At 52.4% G+C, this 26,139-nt stretch overlaps 2 protein-coding genes across 2 annotated transcripts in view; one reads left to right on the forward strand and one right to left on the reverse strand.

The window, feature by feature from the left end:
* Window positions 1-1,838: 1,838 nt before the first annotated feature.
* KCNK15 (potassium two pore domain channel subfamily K member 15) lies at window positions 1,839-7,502 on the forward strand. The gene is made up of 2 exons (XM_036902187.2): window positions 1,839-2,230; window positions 6,149-7,502. The coding sequence occupies exons 1-2, from the start codon at window positions 1,948-1,950 to the stop codon at window positions 6,838-6,840; spliced, it is 975 nt and encodes a 324-aa protein (XP_036758082.2). The 5' UTR covers window positions 1,839-1,947; the 3' UTR covers window positions 6,841-7,502.
* Window positions 7,503-7,504: 2 nt separating this feature from the next.
* Window positions 7,505-26,139, reverse strand: part of RIMS4 (regulating synaptic membrane exocytosis 4) — a 56,787-nt gene continuing 38,152 nt past the window's right edge. The window contains exons 3-6 of the mRNA XM_036902186.2: window positions 15,877-15,989; window positions 15,493-15,594; window positions 14,770-14,909; window positions 7,505-12,256 (exon numbers count right to left, since the gene is read on the reverse strand). Coding sequence (XP_036758081.1) covers window positions 12,038-12,256; window positions 14,770-14,909; window positions 15,493-15,594; window positions 15,877-15,989 — 574 coding nt within the window. The 3' untranslated portion in view covers window positions 7,505-12,037. The remainder of the gene's footprint in view (window positions 12,257-14,769; window positions 14,910-15,492; window positions 15,595-15,876; window positions 15,990-26,139) is intronic.

Consider the following 26,139-nt stretch of genomic DNA (forward strand, 5'->3'; position numbering starts at 1 on the left):
CTTCAGCGGGGCACAGAAATGAAATGCAAGGATTCCAATGGAGTGGGAGGAACCCAGGATGGCAGGAGCTCAGGGGCTTCTAGTAGCACAGGGGAGGGCCACCAGAGGAGTCAGGAAATGAGATGTCAAGCCAAACTGGCAGCTGAAGGATGAATAGGGCGTTAGCCAGCCACACTGTCAGCATAAGGAGACTGGGTACCTTTAAAGTGTTTCAGCCATGTCTGGCCCATGGCAGGCATTTGATAAATGCTGGCTATTGCGTGGGATGGGGAGAGGACTGGTCCAAGCAAAGCAAGAGTTTGTGCAAGGAGTTGAAAGTTTAGTGTGGCTGGAGCCAAAAAATGCAAAGGGGTTGTGGTGAGAGAGGCTGTAGCAAAGATGGAGGGAACCATGATTGCTACATCGAGGCTGCAGCAGAAAGCAGGGAATGTGTGTGCCCAGGACAGCTGCAGGAGAGGCTGCCTATGCTCTGCCCAGCGTCCGCACGAAGGCCCACTCAGAACTCAGACATGAGTGTCAACCCAGTGGTAGGCGACAGGAGTGGGTTCCTTGGGAAGTAAGGTCAATGGAAGGCTCCCCATGCACCCAGCTGTTCCAACCAAAGACGCAGGGGTCATTATGGAGTCTTCCCATTTGCCCCTCACATGCACCCCATCAGCAGGCCCTGTAACCCTGCGCATTAGGGTGACACCAGCTGCCGTAACAGACGGACCCCATATCTCAGGGGCTTACACAATGAAAGTTCAAAATAGTTGTTCTTGGTGGGGAGGCAGCCTTGCAATGTGTCATTCAAGCACCCAGGCTCCTTCCACCCTGGGGCTCCACCCCCTTCCAAAGACTTTAGGCTTCTGCATTCAGCCTGCAGGTGGGGAAGAGGTGGAGCACAGCGTGTGGGAGGGTTTTGAGCTCCAGGCCTGGAAGTGGCACAGGTCACTGCCCACATTCCATGGGCTGCAGCTTTACAGTACAAGAGAGGCTGGGAACTGTGGCTAGCTGTGTCCCCTGCCCCGCCTCTGCTGCTCAACACCTTCAGGGCCCTTCCCTAGGCCAGGCCACCCTGCCCTGCATCCGGGCTACAGCAGTCTCCTGACTGGCCTCCACACTTAGCCACGCTTAGCCACCATCCCCTTTCCACCTGACAGCCAGAATGCTTTTTCAAAAACATCAATCAGATCACTGGTGCGTGCTGGTTTTCTGACTCACAGCTTTTCCAGCTGTACTGAAGAATGAGCCGGGGTGAGGGGCCTGCAAGACCCTGTGTGAAGCGGCCGGTCTTCCTTCCGTTCCCCTCCCGCAGCCCCTCGGCACCCACTGTCCTAGGCTCCGGCCTCCCGGCTTCTCTGTTTACAGTCTTGCACCTGCACAGCCTCTGCCTGGGCGCTGGCTCTGTCACTCCCCAACAGGCCCTCCCCACCACTTAGCGGGTGGTGCCCACCAGCCCCCAGAAACTGTTCCCCTTCTTGTCTTAAATGATCTTTTTGTCTGACTTTAAGCCCACCCTCCTTTCTAGGATATCAGCCCTAGTACACCAGGACACTTGCTTGCACCTGCAGGTGCTTGGGCAATATTTCTTGGATGACTGACTGGCTGAAAGAAGAAAAGAAATGACTTGCCCAAGGTCACAGGACAAGGCCGTGGTGGAGCAGGACTTCTGCAACCCCGGGCTTTGGGACCTTTGCTCTAGACCTCACTCACTGTTTGCAGACACTTCAGCTTGGGGCGCCGGAGGGTAAACAAAGGCAGCTGTGTGGGAGGGCAGGGCAGCTGCAGCTGGGGAGCTCTCTGTGGCCTCCTCGCCTCCCCGCTGACGCCCCGCCCCTGGGTGGCCCCCCTCCTGCCCCCGTGGGTCCCGGCGTGGGAGCGGCGGAGCGCGGCCGTCGGGGCGCCTGGACGCGCCCAGGGCTGGGGACCGGAACCCGGGCCCGGGCGCTGGGCGGGGGCGCCGCCATGAGGAAGCAGAGCGTGCGCACGGCCGCGCTCGCCCTGTGCATCCTGTCCTACCTGCTGGTGGGCGCCGCGGTCTTCGACGCGCTCGAGTCCGAGGCGGAGAGAGGCCGCCAGCGACTGCTGGCCCAGAAGCGGAGCGAGCTCCGGAGGAAGTACGGCTTCTCGGCCGAGGACTTCCGCGAGCTGGAGCGCCTGGCGCTGCAGGCCGAGCCGCACCGCGCCGGCCGCCAGTGGAAGTTCGCGGGCTCCTTCTACTTCGCCATCACCGTCATCACCACCATCGGTGAGCGGCCCCGGCGCCTCTCTCGGCGCGGCTCCGTGTCCAGCCATCTGCGGCGCCCCTGGGTGTGAATCCCTCCCCTGCCCCTGCCAGGCGGGGTGACTTTGGACGAGTCATTTCTGATCACTGACTCGTGATCTTGCCTCCCTCTGCCGAACGCGGCTGCGGTACCACACAGGCGGGGTTGGGAGGAGTCAGTAGTTCAAGTTGGCCCGAAGGCTGGCGCACGGGAGTGCTCAGGACACCTCCAGGGGCCGAGAGACCAGATGCAGTGGGGCTGTGGGGCAGGAAGTCCAAATGGCTGGAATTGTTTCCTTGCCTGGCTGCATCCCGCTAGGTTTGTGACCTCAGACAAGTGGCTTAATCTCTCTCAGCCTGAGTTTTCTCCTTTGTAAAATAGGATGCTAATAGGCTCTATCTCAGGGCTGCGTTGAGATAATTATTATCAAGGAGATAATATATGCAGAAAGTTTTAGCATAGTGCCTTGCACTTAGAAAACACTAAAAATAAGATTGTTGTATTATAATTATTATTCTGTTACTCCATGAGAACAGGGACCTTAGTCCATTTTAGGCACTGCAGTATGGGCAGTGCCTAGTGTATAGTAGGCACTCAATATTTGTTGAAGGAATGACTGATGACCACAAGCTTTGGACCTTACCCTCCGGGCTCCAGAGCAGTTTCTCTGCAGCGTCTTGAACGCTGGCGGTTGCCGTGGCTACCATCTGGCTGGTACCTGTAGAGCCTAACCCTGGGGAAGCCGCCTAAGCCTGGGGAAGCTGGAAAGTAGAGAAGCAGGCTCTGCAGGGCTCCAAGCTGGGGAGTTCGCCACTTCCCACATCCCAGCTGTGGATGTCCAGGCACGTGGGCTGGGACCTCCACCGTGGAAGTTCATGCTTGTAGAGAAAGTGTTTCCACAACACACTTGCAAGCGAGCATGAGCTGTGGGTTTAAAGCCTGAGTTCTGCACTTACATAGACCAGAGTTCTGTTCTTGTCTATATTGTCCCCTGCTTTCCTGGGCAGTTGATCTTACCTCTCTGAGCCCTAGTTTCCTCAGCTGCAAAATGCAATTGTTGCTACTTCACTGGGTGGTTGCCAGGCTTAAATGAGGCCAAGTGTGTAAAATGCTTGGCACAGTGCCTGAGACTAAATAGCACTATTAATTAATAGCAATTTTTATACCTGCCAACTGTGGGCCCAGTTCCCATTCAGACTGCCCCCTCCTGTCAACGTGGGCACCCCACTTCCTATCTGGGCTCAGCCTAAGACACTCCCTGTTGCCATGCCCAGTGGTGTGGGACCCCATCCATCTCTTCTCTCCTCCCCCACTTTATCTGGAGGTCTCACAGCTAGGTGGGTTTGGTCTCCTCTCCTGGCTATTCCCTCTGATGTGCATCTGGGAGCCCAGGGAACAGCAGTTTTGAGCTGAAACAGCAGTTTTGCCTTTCCTGGCCATCTGGGGGCGCCCGCACGTGCTGCGTGATTCGGGCAGCAAGAGCCAGCCTTGCACAGCCAGACCCCAGAACCCAGGAGCTTGAGATCTGCCTGGATAGAAGAGATGCACAGAGAAGCAATAGAAGATCATGGTTAATAGCTCATGGTTAAAACCTTTGGGCAGCTTCCTCCCTCTGAGCCTGGTGCCTTATCTGTAAATGGGAATAATAATATCATCTCATACAGTCATTGAGAGAATTAAGTAAAATAATAGATGTAGAATACCTAGCATGTTTAGTTATTATCAGTATTCACTTCACCGTGAAAATCTGACATAGCTCCAAACAGCTGGAAACAGCATTGCCTGGCCTCTTATTCATAAAGAGGCTCCTCTGTTTCACACTCAGCACCCCCTGAAATTGGGCATGTTTATTGATTATTAACTTTCATTGAGCTCTTAGTCTATATCAGGCTTTGTGCTGGGCCCTGGTGACTAGAGAAGAGAGTAGTTGACATGGTCTCTGGCCTCAGGAGCTAACAGTCTAGTGACTGTGACCCCCACATCACAGAGTTAGTGACCACCCCAATAACAGAGACAAACTCCTGGGACCATGTAATGGAAATGTGGAAGTGGAGCTGCAGGTCTTTAAAAACATGTATCATATTGATATTTTGAAGATATTATATATGCACCCAGTGCATACTTCACAGGGTACAAAAGGGTATAGACTGAAAAGGAAGTCGCCCTCTCACCCTGCCCTCAACCCATAAATTCCTTTCCCTGGATCAAATACAGTTACCAGTTTCTTGTGTATCCTTCTGGATTTATGCTCTGCCTATGTATTCCTTTAAAATAGATACACACACAGTATATAGACATTATGCTATTATACACACTGTTTCATCTCTTGCTTTTTCACATAATATGTTTTGGCGATGTTTTTATATCAGTCCTTAAAGCATGTGTCATCTCTTTTCCATGGCTGTATAGCTGGGTTTTTCAACCTGAGCGCTAGACATTTTGGACTGGGTAAGTCTATGGTGTGGGGCCATGCTGTGCACTGCCAGGTGGTTAGCAGCATTTCTTGCCTCCACCCACTAGATGGCAGTAGCACAAAGCACACAGTTGTGACCATCAAGAATGTCTCCAGACATTGCTAAATGTCCCCTCAGGGACAAAATCACCCCTGGTTGAAACCACTGCTATGTAGTTTTCTATCGTTTGGATGGCACCCTGATTTATTTAACCAGGTCTCTATTGAGTGACACTTAGGTTTCTAATTTTTGCTATGAGCAATGATGCTTCAGTGATGACCCATGTGCGTACATCACTTTGCACACGTGTGTATTTTAGAGGACTAACTTTCTAACTGTGGAACTGCAGAGGTCCAAGGGTTTGTGTATTTACAATTTTGCAGATGGGGCCAATTTGCTAGAGGAGGCACATTCTGTTGGGGAAAGTCCACCTGACTTTTCCTGAGTTGTGGGCCTCCTTGAGAATACCATGAAAGCTGTGCTCCTCTCTCTAGGAACAGACACCTCTCTGCTCGTTCCCCGGCAATGGCACAGTATTCCAGGACTCAAGCAAGCCCAGTCATTTTAAGTCCCATGCAACAATGGAGGGATCCCAGTGCATAATCGTTACACCAGACTGAAGAGGTGGTTAGTGAGGGCTGGCTTGGAGCAAGATTTAGGAAAAGAGAAGTGGACCGAGGCAGGGGGAAAAGGCAATTCAGGGAGGATAAAGCCATGAGAAATGGGAAACAACGTGGGGTTTAGCTGGACAGGTGAGGGTGATTCAAATCTCGAAGTAGTTGGGACACTACATGAGAACTGGAACTTCACCCTGAGGTCACTGCGGAGCCATGGAAGACTTTGTTTTATTTTTCAAAACCAAGACCTAATTTACATACAGTAAAATTCACCATTTTTCAGTGTACACTTCTGCAAATCTTGACAAATGAAGACCTGTCGTATAACCGCAGCCACTATCAAGGAATAGAACATTTCCATCACCCCCCAAATTTCTGTTCTGGCCCTTTGTAGCTATCTCCTGGCAACCACAGAGCTGCTCTGTGTCCCCAGAGTTTCGCCACAATGTTTCCATAATGTCATTTAAATGGAGCCATGCAGTATGCAGCCTTTTGAGCTTGGCTTCTTTCACTGGGCAGAATTCGAGGACCATCCTTCAGCTTCGTAGCCGCAGGTACCGGCAGTTCATTTCCTTCCTATTGCTGGAAAAGAACCCTACTGTATGGATGTATACAGGTTGTTTATCCGTTCTCCCGTTGAGGGACATTTAGGTTGTTTACAATTTGGGGCAATTATGGATAGCGATGCAGGGTTTCAGAGCCGGGGGGGCGGGGGGGTGACCTAGTTGGAACTAGCATTGTACAATGCGGAGGGTGGCCAGGCAGGAAGGCTTCGGGCGAGTGATAGATGGCGCTGGGCACTCACCAACCCTCCCCTCCGCTCTCCCCGCAGGCTACGGCCACGCCGCGCCGGGCACGGACTCGGGCAAGGTCTTCTGCATGTTCTATGCGCTCCTGGGCATCCCTCTGACGCTGGTCACTTTCCAGAGCCTGGGCGAGCGGCTGAACGCGCTGGTGCGGCGCCTCCTGCTGGCGGCCAAGCGCTGCCTGGGCCTGCGGCGGCCGCGTGTGTCCACCGAGAACATGGTGGTGGCCGGGCTGCTGGTGTGCGCGGCCACCCTGGCCCTTGGAGCCGCCGCCTTCGCGCACTTCGAGGGCTGGACCTTCTTCCACGCGTACTACTACTGCTTTATCACCCTCACCACCATCGGCTTCGGCGACTTCGTGGCGCTGCAGAGCGACGAGGCGCTGCAGAGGAAGCCGCCCTACGTGGCCTTCAGCTTCCTCTACATCCTCCTGGGACTCACGGTCATCGGCGCCTTCCTCAACCTGGTGGTCCTGCGCTTCCTGGCGGCCAGCACCGGCGCGCCCGAGCGCTCTGCCCGCCGTGCCAGCCAGCTCCGCCCGGGGGCGCCCGAGAGCCGCAGCCGCGCCCCTTCCGGAGGCTCCACCTCCGTCTCCTTCCGCGTCCACCAGCTCGAGTCCTGGGCCCGAGACAATCTGGGCTTCTCGCCCCCCTCGAGCCCTGGGGCTGTGGGCGGCGGCAGGGCAGGCCGGCCCCGAGCCCGGCGCAAATCCATCTGACCCCGCCGGGGTCGCCCCTGGAAACGGAGGGTCTGGGGCCACCTCGTGGCGCACCCTCCGCGGAGCTCGGAGAGGGGTGAACGGCCGTGACCTCAAGCGGCCTTCTACCACGGGTAGTTTCTCCTTCCCTGGCGCGGCTAGCTCCTCCCTCCTTTCCAAAAATATACTAAAGCCGCATCATAAGCACAAGCACGACCCTCAGGTCACACTGTAGGTGCGAATCCCTTCGTGGTCCAAACTCTGAGCACAGTGTGGCCACATCAGCCCCCCAGCAGAGGCTCTCCCCAGGCCCATGTCACCAGCTGGCCTTCCGGAGCAGAAACAGGAGGCTACTTTTCTGTTGTGTGAAGAGGCCGGTTTTCCATGTGGTAGTGGACATGTACAATTTTCAATACTGGAATCCTACCAGTGTGGCAGCTGCTCACACTGTGAGGAGCATGGGGTCAGACAGTCTGAAGAGGGGCATCCACCATCCAATGTGGACCAGTGGGCAAATCTATGCACTACTTAAATGACCATTCTCTTGCCCAGCGTGTAGAGTGGAACTGGCTCATGCCTGAATGAAGCACATCCTCCCTTGACCCCCCACCCCAATCTGATGCTGTTTGTCCTCGGCCAACCCCACTTCGGGATGAGGGGACCTTGGCTGACACCCATGTCCTAGGTGCAGTCAGGTGCTGCACGATGAGCCCTCTTCTGGGAGCTGTGAGATCCGAGTTCTGCCTGTCACCAGCCGATCACCATCACCTTGGGGAACCCCATCATCCCTTACCTGGGCCTGTTTGCACATCTATAAAATGACTGGGTTCACCCAGGATCCTTTCCCCTCCTCCGCATCTCTGGAAAGGTTCCTGGAATGAGCCCCCACCCTAAAAGGGGAGCATTAACAAAGCTCATAGCAGAGGCCATGCTGGCATCCCCTAGCACTCAGTTCCTTAAAACTGCCCTTCGCTTCCCAGGTAGAACTGTTTCAACACAAAGCATAGAAAGCCAGATTAGAAAAGCCAAAAACTTTTAATTTTCAACATGAGCTACATGGTCATGAACACAATGCAACGTGACCCACTCCAACCCAGGGCTCTCGGAAACCCTCCCTCCCCAAAGGCCCAAAAGGCTCCTGCTCCCGGATAGGGAAGAGGGAAAGGTGGTGGGTGGAGAGAAGACCCCAGTCTGAGGACCCAGAGTCCTGCCTTCCTGGCAGCCCGTCAGGAGGCAGGCGCAGAGTGGAAGGGCTCCAGGTATGCTGCCCTGGGTTCGTGTCTTCACTTTGCCCTCACTGAAGCTGTGAGTAAAATGGGCAGTCAGCCTCCGTCACAGGGCTTGTCAGATGAGCTCACCAACCACTGTGAGGTGCTGCTACACAGACAACGGCCCAGGGGAGTCATTACAGGGGAACGGAGGGGCACAGCGCTGCTGCTCAATAAATAAACGCAGGTGGCCTTGCCTGACGCAACAGCTGTGCTCCAAAGGAGCGGGCTCAAAGCTGTTCCCGAACACTGAAGTCGCCCAGGAGCTCTGGGTTTAAGGAACCGGATGGTGAATCAGCGTGTAAAGTGCCCAACCACCTTCTAAACTATCTGCTTCACCTGCTCGGGTAGAACAAAGAGCTCTGAACTGTTGGAGAACTGAGTTCTAGTCCAGGCACAGCCACTAACTCACAGGGGGACCTTAGCAGGTGCCTCCTCCTCATTAAAGTGGGACCAATAATACAGGCCCCCACCTACAGCCCAGAGACTCTTGGGAGGGTACATTCCAGGCAAAAGCACTTTAGCACTTTGAAATCAAAAAGTTGTGGAAAAGCACTACAGGAAGATCAGCTATTATTACATCTGAAGGTTCAGTGAGGCTTTCCTTAAGATGAGGTGTACCGCCTCCTACTCCCTCCGACACAGCCCCAGGCAGGAACCAGGGCTCCTTACCTCCCTCGAGTTGGTCCTGGAGGGGTCCTGGCCCCACCCAGACATCGAGGCCTAGGCCAAATCCTGGGCACCCTCCATCAGCTGGGCCAGAGCCCCTGGAGAGCTAAATCTTTATGGCAACCCTCTCCCCAAACCCAGGCCCAAAAAAGTTAGTGGCCCACGGAGATGGAACCACACAGGACTGGGTGACTCAAGGCTTACAGGCCACAAATACTGATGGTGGACATGCCCTGGAGCAGTGGTTCCTGTCCCGTGGAGGGAACCCCAGTGGGGCCCCATTCTGTCCCCATGGCTCACTTGCTGAGGTGTTCTGGGAAAGTCATTTCCTGATTCTGGGTGTCAGTTTCCTTACCTCTCGGATGCGCTACAATTTGTCCTGCCCATCTTTTCAAGGCCACTGGGAGGCTCCATGGAGATAAGGGAGGAGGAAGTGAGAGTAATGGTGGCACCCCTCATTCTGCCACACTCCAGCTCAGCCTCGGGTGGGAGGAGGCCCAGGCTGGGGGTGCCACTGAACTCACTGGTGACTTAGAGGCAGCTCTTCCCATGCTAGGCCTCGGTCTCCTCATCTGTACAATGGACTTCACTAGTGGGCCCAAAGGCTCTTTCCCTATGGTATGAAAAGCGGGTTCTGGAGAAGGAAAGTGAAGATGACTCCCACCCATGGTACCTCTGCATGTGACCTCTGGCCCAGAGATTGAAAAAAGAATAATTCGCTAGAGATCCCAGCCCCACCCAAGTCCCCCCAACTCCACCTCTCTTCTCCTCTCCAAATGGTGGAGTTTAATAAGCCCAGCAGTGCGGACAGGCTGGGTTTGGAGTGAATCCCCAATGCTAATAATGAGAAGCCACCCCCTCCTCAAACCCCCATCCCTTAGTGAGGACAGATGTGGTTCCCGCACCTAAGGTCAGAGCCCCTCAGAAGGGCGGCCACGTGCTCAAAACGATGATACAAAGAAACAGGGCTCCAGCCCCACGCCAGCCCACCCCTCCAGGAGGTGAGCTGAGATTTCACAGAACAGACAAGAAAGTCACTGAGGGGCGGCCCTCGGCGGCCACCCCCGGGTGTTATTGCTTTGGAGCGCTCTCTTTCGTCATAAAGGCTGTGCAGACACCAGAGGGCAGACTCCCTCTGGCTGGGACAGCCAGGCTCAGTCCAGTCTTTGAACAGCTACCCCTGAACAACCAGAGCAGTGATGGCTGGAGAGAGAAGGCGCTCTCCTGGCTCAAAATATCCCCAATGGTGAGTAATAAATGAACAGCAGAGAAATCACACTGGTTAAAAAAAAAAAAACAAATGGGAGGGGAATGACTTTGCGCCTTAAAGGCGAGGCCATCGAGCCCCACTGCCTGTGGCTCAGCTTTGTGGTCCCACCCACCACGACCCCAGGAGGCCCTGAAGACTCCCGGGCCAAAGGGGCATCTCCATCTCCCCTGCCCATTGCAGTATAAGCAGCTCCATGGAGGCGATATAACTCCTCCAGAACTTGAAAGGATCCCCAGGGCTTAAGCAGGCTGGGAGGAGGGGAGGAATTCCGGAGCTGGAATCGCCTGGTCACTAGCCTAGAGTGGGATGGGACAAGGTGGGCCTGAGCAGAGCCGGGCATCTGCAGTGGAAAATGACCTCCTCTGATGGCGCCCAGGCCCCTTCCACCAGGCCCACAATCCTCAGGAGTGCTTCCTAAGTAAAATCAGTACCAAGGATAATAAATCAGAATGTCTGAGTATAAGGGGCAGCTCCAGCTACAACCCACTGGAGGTGGGGGAGGAGGGGGAGGAGGGGGGCTGGCCTCCCATGAACCGGGCTCTGGACCCAGGCCCAGACCAGCGAGGAGACAGCCATCTCCTGGTAAATACTGGGTCTCCTCTCCAGCCCCATCCCGGGACTCTGTAAGGGCTGGGGGAGAGCTAAGAGGAGGCCCCAGGGTTTGGAAAGCTAACTCTACCCAGCTAACCTGGACTACGCCCTACACAGCAGGGACTGGGTACTGAGGGGTGGTGGGCTGCTGGGTGCCTCCCAGGGGAGGTGGCAGCAATGTGCTTCTGTAAAGAGGGGCCAGCCTGCGTCCTCCCCAGCATGCAAAAGGGCTTCCGCAGGCCCCACGGAGGGCCAGGCAGGCAGCTACCCAGGCTTGCTTGGGAAGGAATCCCCCAGCCTTACACTCATACCTCCTCACTCTCTTTCTGTCCTTAAGCCAAGGTAGTTGAGGCCAGGGCAGTGGGCTCTGCCCTCAGTACAGGATGGTTTGTTTAAAAAGACTAAAATAGGGGAGCACTGTTGCCTCCCCAATACCCCTAGCCTGGAGGCAGAGGCGTAGACAGATGGCCTTTGACCTCATCCAACCAGGGGGGATTCTCCTATTTGGGAAACCCTCGCCTTGGCATCACCAGTCCCAATCCCAGCTGTCCTCAGATTCCCTCTCCAATCCAGCATCCCCCAAATTTGGAGATGGTGAGCTCTCTGGTCTTGGGGACCTTGAAAATCAGGGTCCAGAAGCTCTTCCACCAAAACACAGATGACAGAGTTCTTTCCAGTCCACCAACAGTTTCCAAACCAGCTTGTTGCACCCCCGTGGAGCAAGGCGCCCTAGGGGTCTGTGCCAGGCCCCATGAGCCTCTTTGTTTCCTTTGTTCCCTGCTGGACCCCAATTCCTAGAGCCACCAGAAGAGGGGCAGGCAGGAGGGGACGGACAGATGGACTCAGACGGGCTGCGGCAAAGCTCCTTCCACGGGCAGGCAGAGGGAGGCTGAGCTCCTCTTCAGAGGGAGGCTCTGGCCCCCGGAGCCGGCTCCGGATCCTTGCAAAGCTGCCCCATAGGCTCTGGGGCAGGAGTAGCTGCCTGAACCCAGTGCCGCAGGAAAGACACTTGCTGGTAGTTGGCACCATGGAGATGGCCGCTGGGTTCTGGGCTTGGCTCCGGGCAGCGAGCTCCCGAGGAGGCCGAAAGGGGGAACAGTCGGACAGTGTCTGGGCAGGAGGATGGTCGGCTCTGCCACCTCAGTCTTTCCTTTCTCCAGATTGCAGCCACATCCACCGGTAAAGGTGGGGCCAAGTCAAAAGTGCAGCCAATCCCACTGGGAGAGGGAGGGTCTTGGGCGGGGACAGGAGGCAAAGGGGGGTGAGGAGGGGCCCTGGGGGGCAGGTCTCCCCGTTCTGCTTCCCCACTGTCGGGGAGAACCCCGTCCTCCTCTGTTCAATGTGCCCCTGGGCCTGGGGTCCCAGGTCGGGGCTGGGCGGTCTCCAGGCCATCTTGGGGAACCCCTCCCCTTCCCCAGCACTAAGATCGCTCCCCACAGGGCCCCACGGTGCTCTCGAGAGACAACTGGGATGGCTGCCGGAGCAGGGGGCCTGTGGCTGGGTCCACCATGGAGGAGGTGGGGAAGAGCTTGTACCAGCCCACGGCCAGGGTGGTCAAGTCCAGCTCCTCCAGCAGCACGCGGGCCACGCCCATGAACTGCTTCCGCTCCATCCGCCCGTAGTTCCCCCATACAATCACCTGCAGGGCGAGAGACACAGTGGTTCAGATCCTGCCAATGCCACTCACAGGCCCAGAACCAGACCCTGGGGTCTCCCCCACACCCAGCTCATCTCTGAGTCTACCACCTTAAACTGCTCACGTCTGATGGTACTTTCCTGGCTCCGGGCTGCCATCGCCTTCCCGCCTCCAGTCTTGCCCTCTCCATTCCATCCTCCATGTGTTGCATGAACCCAAGCCTTATGGGTGACCCTACGCTGTGAGTCTCCTGCCTGTTTCCCATCCTGGGGCCTCTGCTTCCAGATCCTCAGAAACCCCCAACATGAAACAAAGTTTTAGAAAGAGGTTGGTACATGCTAAACTTCTTGCCTTTTCCCAACAGACTCTTTTTTGCAATACCTTCCCCTTTCTTGGTTAACACCCTCTCCTGCAGCAGCTGGCTGGGTGGTCTCTGTGGCTACAGGACCCTCGTTTGCTCTTCTGTACTTCAGGTTCTCACTTTGTCCCCCCATGAAGGTGGGCTGGCTCAGTCATTCAGCAGAGCCTGTTGGCTTAACACACAGCCACTGGGGTCAGACACATGGAAGTTCAAATCCCAGTCCTGGCTGGGTGGTTCTGGGCAAGTCATTTACCCTCAAGGAGTCTCGGAGTAAGTGGCATTATCCACCCTCAGCTTATCTCAGGCAAAGACCAAAGATGACAATGGTGTGAGCTCGCTGTGCACTGTAATATGCTCTCCACGCACATACATTAAGGAGAAAGCAACATGAGCCAGTACAGTCTTGTTTACGGTGCATCAGGAACAGTTCTAAAACTAAAAAAGCCTTAGGTTCAATCTTCCCAGCAGCCCTATGGAAATGGTCTGACTTCACAGCTGTTGAAACTAAGGCTCAGATAGGTTGATCATCTGCCCAAGGTTATTCAAATAAGACATCTTCAATTCTTTGGCAGCTAATCAGAAGCCCACTTCTGGTGCATGGATGGATTCGTTTTTGCTGGTGTTATGAGCTGTTCCCCCCAAATTATGTTGAAGTCCTAACTCCCAGGCTGTGACTGTAATGGAGACGGAGACTTTAGAGGTGATTAAATTAAAAGGAGGCTATTCGTGTGGACCCTAATCCAATATGACTAGTGTTGTTGTAAGAGATTAGGACAGACAGACACCAGGAAGGCACGAGTGCAGAAAACAGGCCACGTGAGGACACAGCAAGAAGGTGGCCACCTGGCCCCCCAGGAGAGGTGCCTCAAAAGAAACCAACCCTGCAGCACCAGGTCTTGGACTTTCAGCTACCAAAACAGTAAAAAATAAATGCTGTTTAAGCCCCACAGTCTGTGGTGCTTGGTTCTGGCAGCCCTAGCAAACGAATAAGCTGGCATTCCAGATCTCACTCGCGGTGCTGGTCCTGCACTCACGGGGCTGGTCCTGCTCTGACAATGCTCAGAAAGCTCAGTTTCACGGACCCCAGCTCAGATTTCCATTTTCCCACCCCTTCCACATCCCAGACAAGGACGTACACTGGGATTTCTCCAAAGATGCTCAGGCCAGAATGAGTAAACTTCATCCAGTGGACCAGATGGGGCCCCAGACACTCTCCTGGTTGTTTTAAATTATATTTGAATGCCTCTAGCCTAGATGGGTTTTCCAAAACTCTTTTAACAGGGACATTTTTATTATCACCCTAGGCACACATCGGATTCACAACATCGTAAGCAAGCACCTCACCAATAAGACTTACCTTACTAAGGAGAGAGAAACATTTTCTTTCCTATTTCATTCCATTAAAAAAAAAAACTAAAGTAAACAAACCTTGTTGAGACCTGCTAAACTGATTAAATGACTCACCAATGGGCCTTAACCAGTAGGTTGAAAAACTGCCCTAGACACTTGGCAAAAGTTCCACTGTCTTGGCAACTTGTTAACACCTTGGCCCTGCCCTCATTTGCTTTGCCTGCCCTGATTAGGAGCAAGAAATTGAGGTACAAGCTGGAGGTGTCCAAGTGGCAGCTCTGAGAGCAGGTGTATAATTCCTGCAGGCATCCAGCCTGGGCCCTGCCTACACCCACGGTGGGCAGCATCTCTAACTCCAGGTTTGAGTCACCCTAAGAATCCTAGTGGTCAGGAAGCCAAACACCTCATGCTTCCTAACAGCTTCTCAGTCTATTATCAGTATACTCCAGGCCCAGCTGCTGGCCTCCAGAGGTTGTTAATAGTAATGACGATGATGATGATGCTAGCAGCCATTCATAGAAGAGCACTTATTAGAGGCCAAACTTGCAAATAATTTTCTTACACCAAGCACACATTTCGCTATCCCGTTAATGTTATCAGTAGATACCATTAGTATCCCCATCTTACAGATGAAGAAGCTAAGGCTCAAAAGGGAACTCATTCAAAGTCGCACAGCAAGTTGTGGAGCTCAGATCAACCACAGTGCTCTACTTCCTCCGGGTGAGGCCCCCCAGAGACCTCCCCAACCCCCAGGTGAGCCTCCCTCCCACTCTGGCACTGCACACACACACCCAGTGCCTCTCACCTGCAGGACTTTGCCCTGGGGACTCTCAGGAAACAGCAGCACCTGGTTATATAGTGGGTCCAGCGACTTGCGAGCGATTTTGGTCTTCTTCTTGGCAATGCAAACGCCATTCTCCAGCAGGTAGGCCTTGATGTAGGCCGCTGGGGACAGGGGCCAGCAAGTGAGTTCTAATCTGGTCCTCAAATGGTAGGCAAAGGGCACAGCAGAGGGAGGCTTCCTACCCACTGCAGGGATTGGCAGGCCCCATGGGGTCTAGGAGGAGACAACAGGGCCAAGTGGGGTGGTGGGGTACAGCCAGGGTTGGGTGGGCCTACTCTAGCCCCTGAGTGGTCCTCTCTGTCCCTCCCTTTCCTTTGCTCACTCTATACTCACCTGTTTCCTCTCTCAAGCTCCTTCCCTGGCTTATATATTCATCACTGACCCATTTATTCAACAAATGTTTGCTGAGCACCCACTGTGTGCCAAGCACCCTACCAGGCAGGGGGCTATAACCATAAACAAGAAAGATGGACCCTGTCCTCCAGGAGTGCTATCCAGTGGGGGACGCCTTAAGGTCAGTCAACAGTCTCAACTGGGTCCCCAGAGCAAAACCTAAACCACCAAGTCCATGAATCACTCGAGGTGGGACACAGGGATCCCCTACAGTTGGGCCCAATTTTCTCTCTTCTAGATCCAGGTACCCCTCAGGACCCCTCCCTGACCTCCATCCCGACAGCCCCACACCTGGCAGTGTCTTGGAGCCTGGCTTGGCCGTCAGTCCCCGAGCCTGGATGATGTCCACTTCGAGCTGACCATTCCGCTCCTGCAAGCCAATCTCCACATCCCCTGCAGGAGGCGCCACGCAATGAGAATGGGAAGTGGCTTAGAAGCTCCGTCAAGGACTTGGCTCCTCTCTCTGCCTAAGGATGACATCCCCTTCCGCTGCTCCCAGCCCAAAGGAGACCAAAACCAACTCCAGGCTAAGTGCCAGGCTCTGCTGAGGGGGCAGGTGTGGATTGGGCTCTGGGCTGGGCACTCGGCAGATGTGACCAAGGTGAGGGGAAGGCTGGAGAGACACGGGGCTTCTGTTGGGAACCCCCCACTTAGCACAGATCTTGGGGCACTCACCCATCGGTGTGGTGGCCAGGGTCTGGCGGCCTACAAATTGCGCTGGCCCCATGCTGCCCAGGAAGTCACTGAATTGTGCATCCGATGCCAGGCAAACTCCTCCATAGTTAAGGCTGTAAGAAGAGAAGATAAGACAAAAGCGTTCCCAGGGGCTGACTGAGGACTCTGGTGTCTCAGGTGGTCAGCTCCAGAACATCCCTCACTCCACGCTGATTCTGCCCACATCTACCCATCACCCAGCCTTAGGCAGACCTGTGTCCCATTTCTCTTTCCTTCTTTCTATCTTCATGGCCTGAAAATCTCAGCTCTGACTCCACAATTCTAGGGTTTAGCTTTTGTGCCCTGTACCATCCCCCTATCTCTCTGCACTGAGCTTTAGGTTCCACCTCCATGAAATGGGTACGACACCTGTCTCTTGGGATGGTTTTAAGAATTATGGGAAATGATGCTTATTGGTGTCTGGCTCTTGTGATTTAGTGCCACAGTGCTCAAAGTGTGGTCCAGAGACACAGCGGCTTTGCCCAGGAGCTAATTAGAAAGAGAATTGTGCCCCAGTCCACCTCCAGCTGCTGAATCAGAGTCTGCCTTTTAACATGAGCCCTGGAGGACTCATTTGTACCCAAGAATTTGAGATGCGCAGGACCCACAGCTCAGCCTTGGAGGCCTACATTTGTTGCTACTGCAGAGCTGCCCCATCTCCACTTCCCCTTCCTTTGGGAACAAGATCTCACATCTCCTTTGAGGAGCCCCCTCTCCAAGGTACTGATTCCTGGGGAAAGGGGCAGACCTGACTCCAGCGTTTAGGTGGGAGCTCAGCTTAGCCCATCAGGGTATTCCTTCCCTGGGCCGGTGACTGGCTCAGATGTGGGCATGTGGCCCAGTTCAGCCCACAAGAATCTGACCAGGAAGCTTTGTTTAAGCTGTGGGGAAGAAACAGCTCTCTTTTCACACCAAACCTGGACCTGAGACTGAAGGCTAGAGCCCCTGGCAGCTATCTTGCTACCCTGCAGTGTCCATGAAGGAAGTCACCACACAGGTGGCACTGAGAGTTCCTGGATCTAGCTCTTCCTGAAGCAAGGTACTTCATCTTATTTTGGTTGTGTAAGTCAGCAACAACAATTATTATTACAAATTACTATTATTTTGATTAAGCCAATTTCAGTTAGCTTTTCTCTCTCATCTCTGAAATAGGAATAGTAATATTCCCTAAGTCTATTATGTTTAAAATGAGTACCATGGCCAATGTATACTATTATCTTCAGAAGCAAAAGCACATGCAACCCATGTTCTTATCTGATCCTCACTACAACCACAAGAGGTTGGGTTTTTTTACCTTTACCACCATTATTCAGATGAGGAAGCCCAGGTTCAGCCTGGCCTAAAGCCACTGAGCTCATGGCAGTTAGTACTTAATACAATAGTTTGAATGCCAATCCCAGGGGACTTCCCACCTGGGAGGGTTCTAAGAATAACATCTAACTTTCAATAGGCACCTACTGTGTGCCAGGTTTCACAGCAACAGCTGAGAGGGTCTTTGAGAAGGGAAAGGAACCTGCCTTGGGCAGGGAGGGCAATGCCCACCCTCAGAGCAACCCCTGCCACAAAGCTCCCTTGGGAAACCTGAGATCTCAGCTTGAAGGAGGAGGAGGAGGTCCCAAGGGAGAAACCTTCCAGCCTGCACAGGTGCTTCCCTATGCATCCAAACTACTCTGCTACCCGACCTTTTCCCAAGATCTTCAGTGAGAACAATTCAATAAAAGTTCCCTTTCTCCCTCCAGCTCTTCTCAATCTAGACCTGCTCCCAGGCACTTGCACCATATGTTTCTGGCATTACACCTAATTGTTAATTCATAAAATCTCACAGCTGGCAAAGGATTCACCCACTTGCTCAACAAAGAGTTACAGGAGGATGTTCTCTAATCCAGCACCCCTTTCACAAACTGGAAGACTGAGGCCCAGAGTGAAAAAGACATCTGCCTTCCTGATGATGGTCCATATGATGGCTGCTGTCCCAGCCTACTCCCAATTCAAGTTTCTCTATAGTATCTTGCACCTTTATGTATACAATTCCAAGCAAGTTGAGGAAAAGAGAAGAGAAGAGCATGCACACAAAGAACTCAGCATTTTGCTGGATAAATGTGTTGCCCCTAAATAAACAACTTAAGAAAACAATTTAACACAACTAGTCACCTACCCATCCACCCTGGGTGGGGTACCTCAGTATCAAGGGCCTACTATGTATCAGCACCCTTCCAGGCTCTGGGCTACAGCAGTGAACCACACAAAGTTCTCTCCACATGGACCAAATATTCTGGTGTGACTCCTGCAGGGGCTCTATCAAAGCAGGCCTAATTTTATTCAGTTATCATGCATGGACTCCAAAGTTCAGCAAGGGAAAGCCACATGCCCAGGGTCACACAGTGAGAGGGTGGGAGAGGGAGGACTTGAACCTAGCTCTGCTTGTGGAAGACACCTTTTAGCTGTCTGCCTTGGCACACAATAACCTCCCCTTGCCCAAGACTGGCCCAATGCATGAAGTGGGCTCCTGGGAGCTGGGTGTGTGTGTGTGAGCATGTGCATGGTAAATGCTGTGTTCGTCATTTCTTTCTGGTACACAGCTCAATCCATTTCCCAGCCTTGTAACTAAGTGTGGCCTGTGAGCTGAAGTGATGTGGGCCACTTCCTGGCCTATCCTATAAAAGCCTCCACATGCCATCTGCTTGGCACAGGTCTCTGCCTGGTCTCAGCCTATGGATAGTAATGCTATCAACAAGAAATGCTCGGGGGCACTCACCTGGGCCCCAGTGAGCTTCCCACAGACATCTCCCTTTTCCAAACCAATGTTAGGACTACATTGACCCTTGTAGTTCTCGCGATTGCAAGATGCCTTTCAGCAACAACGTTGGGAAGCTTTGAGAAAATGATTTATTATTTACAAGACCTGGAAATTACACAACACACCGGGGGCCACGCAGCAAGATCAGGGGAAGAGAGAGCGCACACATGGGCTGGGGAATGTTATTATTGGGGTCAAAGGTGGGAGTGTAGGGTTTCAAGACCTCAGCCCAAAAGTTCAGTTATCAAATCAACTGGGATCTTTAAAACCAAGGGCCTCACAGCAGAGAGAGAGCTGGCTCTTTATCTGGTCCCAAGATTGGCAATATGTTTATTCAACATAGGTCTTTGAAGTGGATACCTCTTTGAAATGAATGCCTTGACAATCAAAGCTTAAGTCAGGTACTTGCTATACAAAAAGAAAAAAATTGCAACTGTCAGGCCTTACACTACACTGTCTCACACCCATTAAAATGGCCACTACTGAAAACAAAACAAAATAAAGAAAACAAAATAACAAGTGTTGGCAGAGATATGGAGAAGTTGGAATCCTTGTGTACTGTGGGTGGGAATGTAAAATGGCACAGCAACTATGTAAAACAGTACAGCAATTCCTCAAAAAATTAAAATTAGATTACCATATGATGCAGCTATTCCACTTCTGGATATATGCCAAAAAAAAAAATTGAAAGCAGGGTTTCTGAGAGATATTTGTACACCCATGTTTATGTTCATAGAGGCATTATTTGCAAATAGCTAAAAGGTGGACACAATCCAAGTGTCTGTCAATGAACGAATGGATAAGCAAGGTGTGGTATATACACACAGCGCAATGTTATTCAGCCTTAACAAGGAAAGAAATTCTGACACATGTTTACAACATGGATGAATCTTGAAGTTATTACGCTAACTGAAATAAGCCAGTCACAAAAAGATAAATGCTATATGATTCCACTTATGTGAGGTACCCAGAGGAGTTAAATTCACAGAGACAGAAGTAGAACGGTGGTTGCCAGAGGCTGGGAAGTGGGGAGGATAGGGTTAATAGTTTAATGGGTGCAGTTTCACTTTAACAAGATGCAAAGAGCTCTGGAGATGGATGGTGGTGATGGTAGCACAACAAGGTGAATGAACTTAGTGCCACAGACCATACACTTAAAAATGGTCACAATGGTGGGACTCTCTTGTCCCCTCCTGGCGTGAGCCGGGAGCTCTGTCCTTTCACTTTATCTCTAAATAAAAGCCTGTACCTTGCTCTCCTGAAAAAAAAAAAAAAAAAGGTCACAATGGTAAGTTTGCTATTATGTGTTATTTTGCCACAATTAAAAACAACAGTTTTCTCTCTTCCCCATCAGAGTCACCAGCAGAGGCCCTAGGGATGGTGAAGCCACAAGAGAAAAGGAGCCCAATGACCAGAAAGTCCTGTACTGAAGTGCATCAGTAAGAAATAAACATTTTTATTAAGTCATTGATTAAAGAGGATGGTTACTGCCACCGGCTTTCCTTACACAAACACAGTGACTCTGTCCCCTGAACGGGCTGATGGATCCAGGGGTAGACAACCTGACCCAGGCTCAGTCACACAAACACTCCATCTGGCAAATAAAAAAGAGAATTCCAGAGACTAAAAGTCATGCGAATGGAGTCAAGAGAACAGCCTGCTCTCAAAAAGAGCCCAGAACTGCTAGTGACCCAGCTCCGGCTGCTGGGCTCTTCCCTCAGCCACGTGAGCACACCCAAGGTCATACCGGTGCATTCTGTTTTTACTTGTTATCAGCAGAGTTGGTGGATGACTGGATGATAACTTGACATTTTAGCCTGAGTGCTTTTCATTGTTATGATTTCCTACTACCCTCCCCCAACTTCCGCTACCCTTTCCCCAACCGGGCAGTAACCTCAGAGGAGGGATGACCCAGGAGGATGCAGAGAACAAGACAGTCAGACTTCCGGTTTCTCAGTTTCAAATCTAAGAAGAAATAGACTTAGAAGGGTAAGTGCAAAACCAAGCTGCCCAGCCCCCAAATAAACAAACAAATGCCCTCCCACTTCCTGCCAGGAGAGCAGAGGAAGTCGGGTGGACAGGGAAGCCGCTGAGATGTCAGAGCATCCTCTGGGAGCTCTGGGTCCCTGGGCGAGGCTGGGCTGGCAGTGCTGGTGCTGACAGATGCCAGGAAACCCCAGAGAGGCTTGGGAAATCTAAGAGCAGAGGGGACTTGTGCCCTCCTATGGGTGGAGTAGAGAAAAAGTCACAGTGCTTTGCAGAATGGCAGCCTGGCATCTTGTCAGGTCAACCTGCAAGTCTCTAAGGCTCTGTGCGCCCCTCCGTGCCCCAGAGACGATCCCATTTTCCCTGTGTACCAGGGCCAAACCAAGACAGGCAGAGCAGTATTTGAACACAAGTCGTGCAGTTGGGCTTCTGAACCTATTATCTCAACAATTATGCAACAGTGTCATACAGAAAGGATGGGAAAAACAACCTGAATATCTGGGGATAGAAATGTGTACCCATTATTCTTGCAAACCCAAAGACCCTTAATTAACAGCACCACGGCTAAGACCTCGACTCTCTCATGGCTGGTGAATGGCCTTTCCTCCACACCCATCTCTCTTCTACCCCATTCTCCTGGTCATTTCAGGAGTCCAGGGTCCATTTTGTAAGAGGGGTGGTCTGAGGTCCAAAAGCCTGAGAAATGGCAGCGCCTTCTGGGTTCCAGGGCCCTGTAGGGGGGCCAGTCTCTCAGGCAGAGCGAGGCCTTCTGCAGCCTGAATTGAAAGTTTCCTCCAACATTGTCATTGTCTGCTCCTCAGTTCCTGGTGGGATTGTGAGCAGACAATGGGGAACTGGCAGGCCTGGTAATTAGCCGTAATTGTTTATAATATCTGGGCGGCTGCCTGATTTCCCATCCCAGGGTGCCTCGTCGGCTGCCAAGGAACCAGGCAGACGCCCCAGAAACCCTGAATGGGTTATCGCATCCTCCGTGGGGCTGGAGGAAGGAAGGTTAAAGTGGTGGCAGGTCCCTGCTGGCGAGAGGAACAACCATGTTGGAGACTCCATGCCACCTCTTCCCTGCAGTAGGATGAAGGCAGAGGAAACAAAGTCAGAGCTGGCCCCATGCCTCAGGGGGTCAGTGGCTCACTGTGTGGTCAGTGGCAACTGCTTGTGTCTTTGCACTTGAGTCTTATCCACAAATAAGACCATAGCCACCTCATGGACGGGGTGCAGCCATTCTATTGTAGGTGCCTGTGCTGTACTATACCAGGTTTCAGTGTTTCGAAAATCTTTGCTCGTAGGATCCATTCACAAAGAGATGGAACGAGCTTGCTGAATGATTAAGTACCACATACATGCTACTACTTGGATTCCAGTGCTGTGCAAACTGGTGTTGGTTTTGTAACCTCTCTGAGCTGTTGTTTTCTTATATTTAAAATGGGAATAAACTGTAATCACCTTACTGAGCTACTGGAGGAGGTCAGCAAGATAAGGCAGGCAAGGTGCTCAGCACAGGGACAAGCACATAGCATTTGCTGAATGAATAAAGGCTTGCGACACCATGCCCTGCTGGTCCCTGCTGCCCAGCCTGGGACAGCCTCTTCTCCCTCTCTGAGGTGTTTTCATGGCATTTTCGGTACCAGACCACATTAAATGGTCAAGAGATGCATAAATACTGCACCAAAGATGGTGCTTTACCTTGGAGATGGCCTGAAATTTGTGGAAATGAGTGTCAGAAAGACTGCAGCCCACAGGTTACTGTGGAGTGGTGATTCAGGATTGTCTGAAATGGGTCAGAGAGCTTGCATACCAGAAAGCAGGAGCTCTGGGAGCAGGGAGATGTTCGAGGTGTGTGCGTTTTATGTATTCCTATGGGGTGCAGCTTTCTGCATTCACCTGTGTTTCTCCTGTGCAAAAGCGAAATCTTGTTGTGCTCAAATTCTTCCCTAATACTTCACTCGTCTTGGAACAAATTCACATTTTCAAAATGGCATTGTAGCAGAATTGACTGTATGCCAGGATATACAGCATCACACAGTCCCGCTTCTGGCTTTTCAAGCATTCAAGATATCTCCAAACCTGCCTCCCACCACAGGCACGAAGCCAAGGATTTATTTTTTTATTTATCAAAAACTTGTCAAGAAACCAAGCACTAATAGTACTAGATTATCAATAGGGACTCATTTTATCCTCATGTAACAACTCTATGACATAAACAAGGTGCTTATTTTTAATACTCACTTTACAGAAGGAGAAACCAAGGCACAGAGAGTTAAGGAACCCAGTGAAGATCACTCCCCTAGTAGGTGGCAAACTTGGGATGTGAATCCAGAGTTCACCTTCTTGGCCACTCTGCTGTTCTGTCTCCCTGTGCCCTGAGGGGACCTTACCCGGGGCAGAGCGCCAGGCCTTGCAGCCCAGGGGTCAGGCAGCCCTGGACTTGAGTACTGACTCCCTTACTCTCTAGTTGTGGAGAAACCTTCTTCACCAATCAGAGCTGGGCTCCCTTTTCGGTAAGTAGGAATACACAATGATGGGATCCCCTCAGGGCTATTGTAAGTATTAAATGAAATAAACTTCTTAGAATCTGGCACAAATGCTCAACAAATACTAATGCTTCTAAGACCGAACAAAACAAAGCCCCCTGCCTCCCAGCCCATGGCCATACACAGTCTTGGTTTGTCCTTCAGGTAGGATGACTCTGCTAAACAGCAGAAATGAGGGAGAGTAAAGGGGTTCTGGTCACCCACCCAGCCTCCTGGGCCTCTGGCGATTAGGAAAACAGCCTTGGCAGGAACGTGCCCCTGAGCCCGGGCGCAGCGGCCCTGCCTTTAGCTCACACTCTGCTTTGCACAGCTGTGGATACAATGATCCAAACACCCAGGGAGCAGGATGCTGGTGCCCCAGACACCTCAGGACAATGAAGGACAGAGGGGAGGAGCAGGAGGGGCACTGGCAGCCAGGTTGAGAGCTTCCCGTTTACAGAGAGGATGCTGAGGCCCCATTCCATGTGATGAAGGACAAGGGGGTGGAACGGGTAGGGATGGAATGTGTGCATGCTTCTGCTCCTCGTAGCTACCCATTACCCATCCAAATCTGCACAGCATCACCTGTAGGCCAGGCCCCATGCTGGGCCGGCACTGAATTCAGTGTCTAGTGGGACAGACACACACGTGACAATTACACCAGAGTGGAGGGTGCTGCAGTTGAGTAAGAACAGGCTGTGAGAGCTGCTGATGTAACCGTAAGAACGGCAGACTGAGCCGTTCACTGCTCCTGCCCACGCCCAGGGCAGACATTGCTAATCAACCTCAACACTCCTGCCAAGCCTGGACCAGGCTCCAGAATCCTCCTCAGCACAGCACCCCATGGAGCCACTATCAATTAACTGGAGTTGGCATAAGAGATAAAGCTTACTTGCCAGTTCTTAGCTGAGATCTGGAGGAGGAATGAGTCAGAGGATGGAGACAGAGTACGGGTAGGAAAGGGCAGGCTGCATAGAGGGAGCAACGTAGGCAAAGGCCTGGAAGTGAGACAGAGGAGTGGAAGGGGTTCAGGGTGCTGGAGCAGGGGGCACATGGTTGGGGACAGAAAGGCTGGCACAGGTCAGAGGAAATAAGTGCTGAGTGACAGACCATGGGGTTTAGACCAAAGAGGAGACTTGCAGGGACCCATGCAGGAGTGACGAAGAACCTCACCAGGGGGTGGGGACAGAGAGAAATGGATGGAGTCAAAGACGGGCGTGAAACGGTAGAGCCCAGTTATGGATTGGATGTGGGTGTGAGAGAGGGGGGAGCCATCTGAAAGCTGAGGTTTCTGGTTTGGGGAGCTGGGAGATAGTGCACAGCACCGCAGGGCAGAGGCTCTGCTGGCCCCTGCCCCCATGTCCCTTGACCGTCACTACCTCAGTGCTTGCTGACTTCCAACTGCCAGCACCTTGTTCCTTTGCCTACACTTCTCTGGCCCCTGAGGAGTTTCTCTGGCCTCCTGAGTCCACTATGCTGCAGTAAGAGCAGGAGAGTTAACTGGGAGAAGCCGTCAACCAGTAACTGGTAAGAGTTGGAGCATGAATACTTGAGCTCCCTTGCCTCCCAGGACACTCAGGCACATGTCCCACACTGGCTCCCAGAGTCCCCATCAGGATTAAGCTGCAGTTACCCACAGTGGTGGCTGGCTTCTTAGGGCACACATTATCGGACGCCCCCCCTGCCCTGTCTCACTCACATGCTCCTCCACCGTGGTTTTCTGGAATCATCCCCCAAGTGAGCTACTTGCACTTAAATCCATGTCTTGGGTCTGGCGCTGCGGAACCCAAACTAAGGCAGGCAGCCGCCAGGGAGTATCTCAGGATTCAGAGGGGTCCAGGGAGGTACTATTCTTGTGGTCCTTTCTCAGGGGACTTGAATCCCTGCCCTTTGTCTTGGGGAGAGGGGACTGCTCTGGGGACGTGGGGGACTTGGCTGGTTGCCAAGCCCACAGCTGTTCCCTTCCATCCTTAGCCTACAAAATCCTGATTTTTCAATCAGGCAGAAAGGGGCTCAGGGAAAGAAAGCCCTTTCCCATCCCCAGAGGATAAACCCATGATTGGTTCCCTCCAAGGCCTATGGAGGGAAAACATGGAGGGACTCATGAAGCCAGCAAACCACCCGTGAAGCATCTACCTCCAGAAATCTTGACAGATGCAGCCATGAAATGAGGGCAAGAGCCAAGTATAATAGTTAAGGGCAGACCCCAAACGACTGGATTTGAATCCCAGCATTTGAAGCCAATTACCAGCTGTGTGACCTTGGGCAAGTTAATTAACCTCTCTTGGCTTTGTTTACTCTTCTGTAAAATAGGGATAATAGTAGTCCCAGAGTCATCAGGTTGTTGTAAGAATTAAATGAGTCAATATATGTAAAAGGACTTAGCACAGTGCCTGCACAGAGCAAGTGCTCTGCAAGTGCTACCTCTAGAATATTATTCCATTAAGCCAGGCCTTCTCAACTTTAACATGTACATAAACCACCTGGGGATCTTGTTAAAATACAGATTCTGATTCAGCAGGCTTGGGGTGGAGCCTGAGATGCTGCATTTCTAACAAGCCCCAAGGGATGCCAATGGAGTTGAATGCTTTGAACAGTGAGAGCTGAGCTCATTGTTAGCTGGTCTTGGGTGACCTGAAGCCCAAGGATCTGCCCTGAAAGAATGGCCCAACCCATATGCACCCCTTTCCAAGCTCTGCGGCCTGGTTAGGGAGCAACATTTACAAAGTGCTTTGCAGCTCCCCCCTAAATGCCAGCTGCTTGGTCAAGTGAAGGCAGCCTCCGAGGTGCTCAGCCAGTTGTTTGGAACATGTAGCCGCTTGATGCCATTTGCTGAAATGAAATGCCCTGTACCCACCCACAGGAACACACATGCTCGGTGATCCAGTGCACAGGCAGGCAGACCCAGCAGCA

This window comes from Manis pentadactyla, chromosome 5, assembly GCF_030020395.1.
Source record: "Manis pentadactyla isolate mManPen7 chromosome 5, mManPen7.hap1, whole genome shotgun sequence".
In the NCBI taxonomy this organism is placed as follows: Eukaryota; Metazoa; Chordata; class Mammalia; order Pholidota; family Manidae; genus Manis; species Manis pentadactyla.

Excerpts from the sequence above, each read along its gene's own strand:
- KCNK15 (XM_036902187.2), top strand. The coding sequence starts at position 1,948 with ATGAGGAAGCAGAGCGTGCGCACGGCCGCGCTCGCCCTGTGCATCCTG. Across the intron at positions 2,231-6,148 it reads CACCGTCATCACCACCATCG|GCTACGGCCACGCCGCGCCG; the intron begins GTGAGCGGCCCC and ends CTCTCCCCGCAG.